At 44.6% G+C, this 734-nt stretch overlaps 1 protein-coding gene across 1 annotated transcript; it reads left to right on the top strand.

The window, feature by feature from the left end:
- Positions 1-28: 28 nt before the first annotated feature.
- On the top strand, positions 29-464 carry PHALS_08113 (uncharacterized protein; the record flags this gene model as incomplete). The annotated part of the gene is made up of 2 exons (XM_024721697.1): positions 29-82; positions 126-464. 2 exons carry the CDS (start codon positions 29-31, stop codon positions 462-464), a joined length of 393 nt encoding a protein of 130 aa, XP_024586770.1.
- Between the last annotated feature and the right edge of the window lie 270 nt (positions 465-734).

Here is a 734-nt window from a genome sequence, read left to right as displayed (position 1 = left end):
AATGGAGCAATTGGAACCCGTCGCTCTCATGGCCATTGAGGAACATCATGACAGTTCATCAGAGATCGTTTCAGCCAGTCCAGTTCGCGAAAACCAAATAGAAATCGCTGATAACAACGATCCAGAACCACGCTGTATCAACAAGAAAGAAACCAAATTTAACTGATGAGCAACGAATAGCTGTTTACAAATTCTTGCTAACAAAACAAAAAGATCCAGAGCGATTTTCCAAGCTTGTGAAAGGCGCTTTAAGCGTTGCAGCTATGAAATTCGGTGTAACAGCAGACATTGTTAGTGCAATCTGGAAGCGTGCACAGCAGTCCCTCGCTGATGGCAACATTTCAGCCGATCTTGGATCGTTCAAATGTGGACGTGTTGAAAAAGGAAAGATTTTGATGTCGACAAGGTCAAGGTCATTCCACTTGTGGATCATCAGAATATTCGGTCTCTTGCTGCCAAATTGAACATGTCGCGCGCCACTGTTCATCGTCGCCTAAAAGATGGTCTGATTGTACCGCTTTCCAATGCACTCAAGCCACATCTGAATGAAAGCAACATGATCGAGAGAAAATTTTTGCCTTTCAATGTTAGATCCTGTGCAGGCGACGCTCTTTCAAGATATGATGAAAACGGTTCACAGTGACGAGAAGTGATTTTACATCACGAACACGAACGCGAAATACTATCTCGCTCCCGGGGAGCAAGCCCCACATCAAACCTGCCAAAGTAAGCGG

The sequence above is a fragment of the Plasmopara halstedii genome (assembly GCF_900000015.1).
Source record: "Plasmopara halstedii genome assembly, contig: Scaffold_3150, whole genome shotgun sequence".
Classification (NCBI taxonomy): domain Eukaryota; phylum Oomycota; class Peronosporomycetes; order Peronosporales; family Peronosporaceae; genus Plasmopara; species Plasmopara halstedii.
This window is presented reverse-complemented; position numbering and strand designations above follow the sequence as displayed.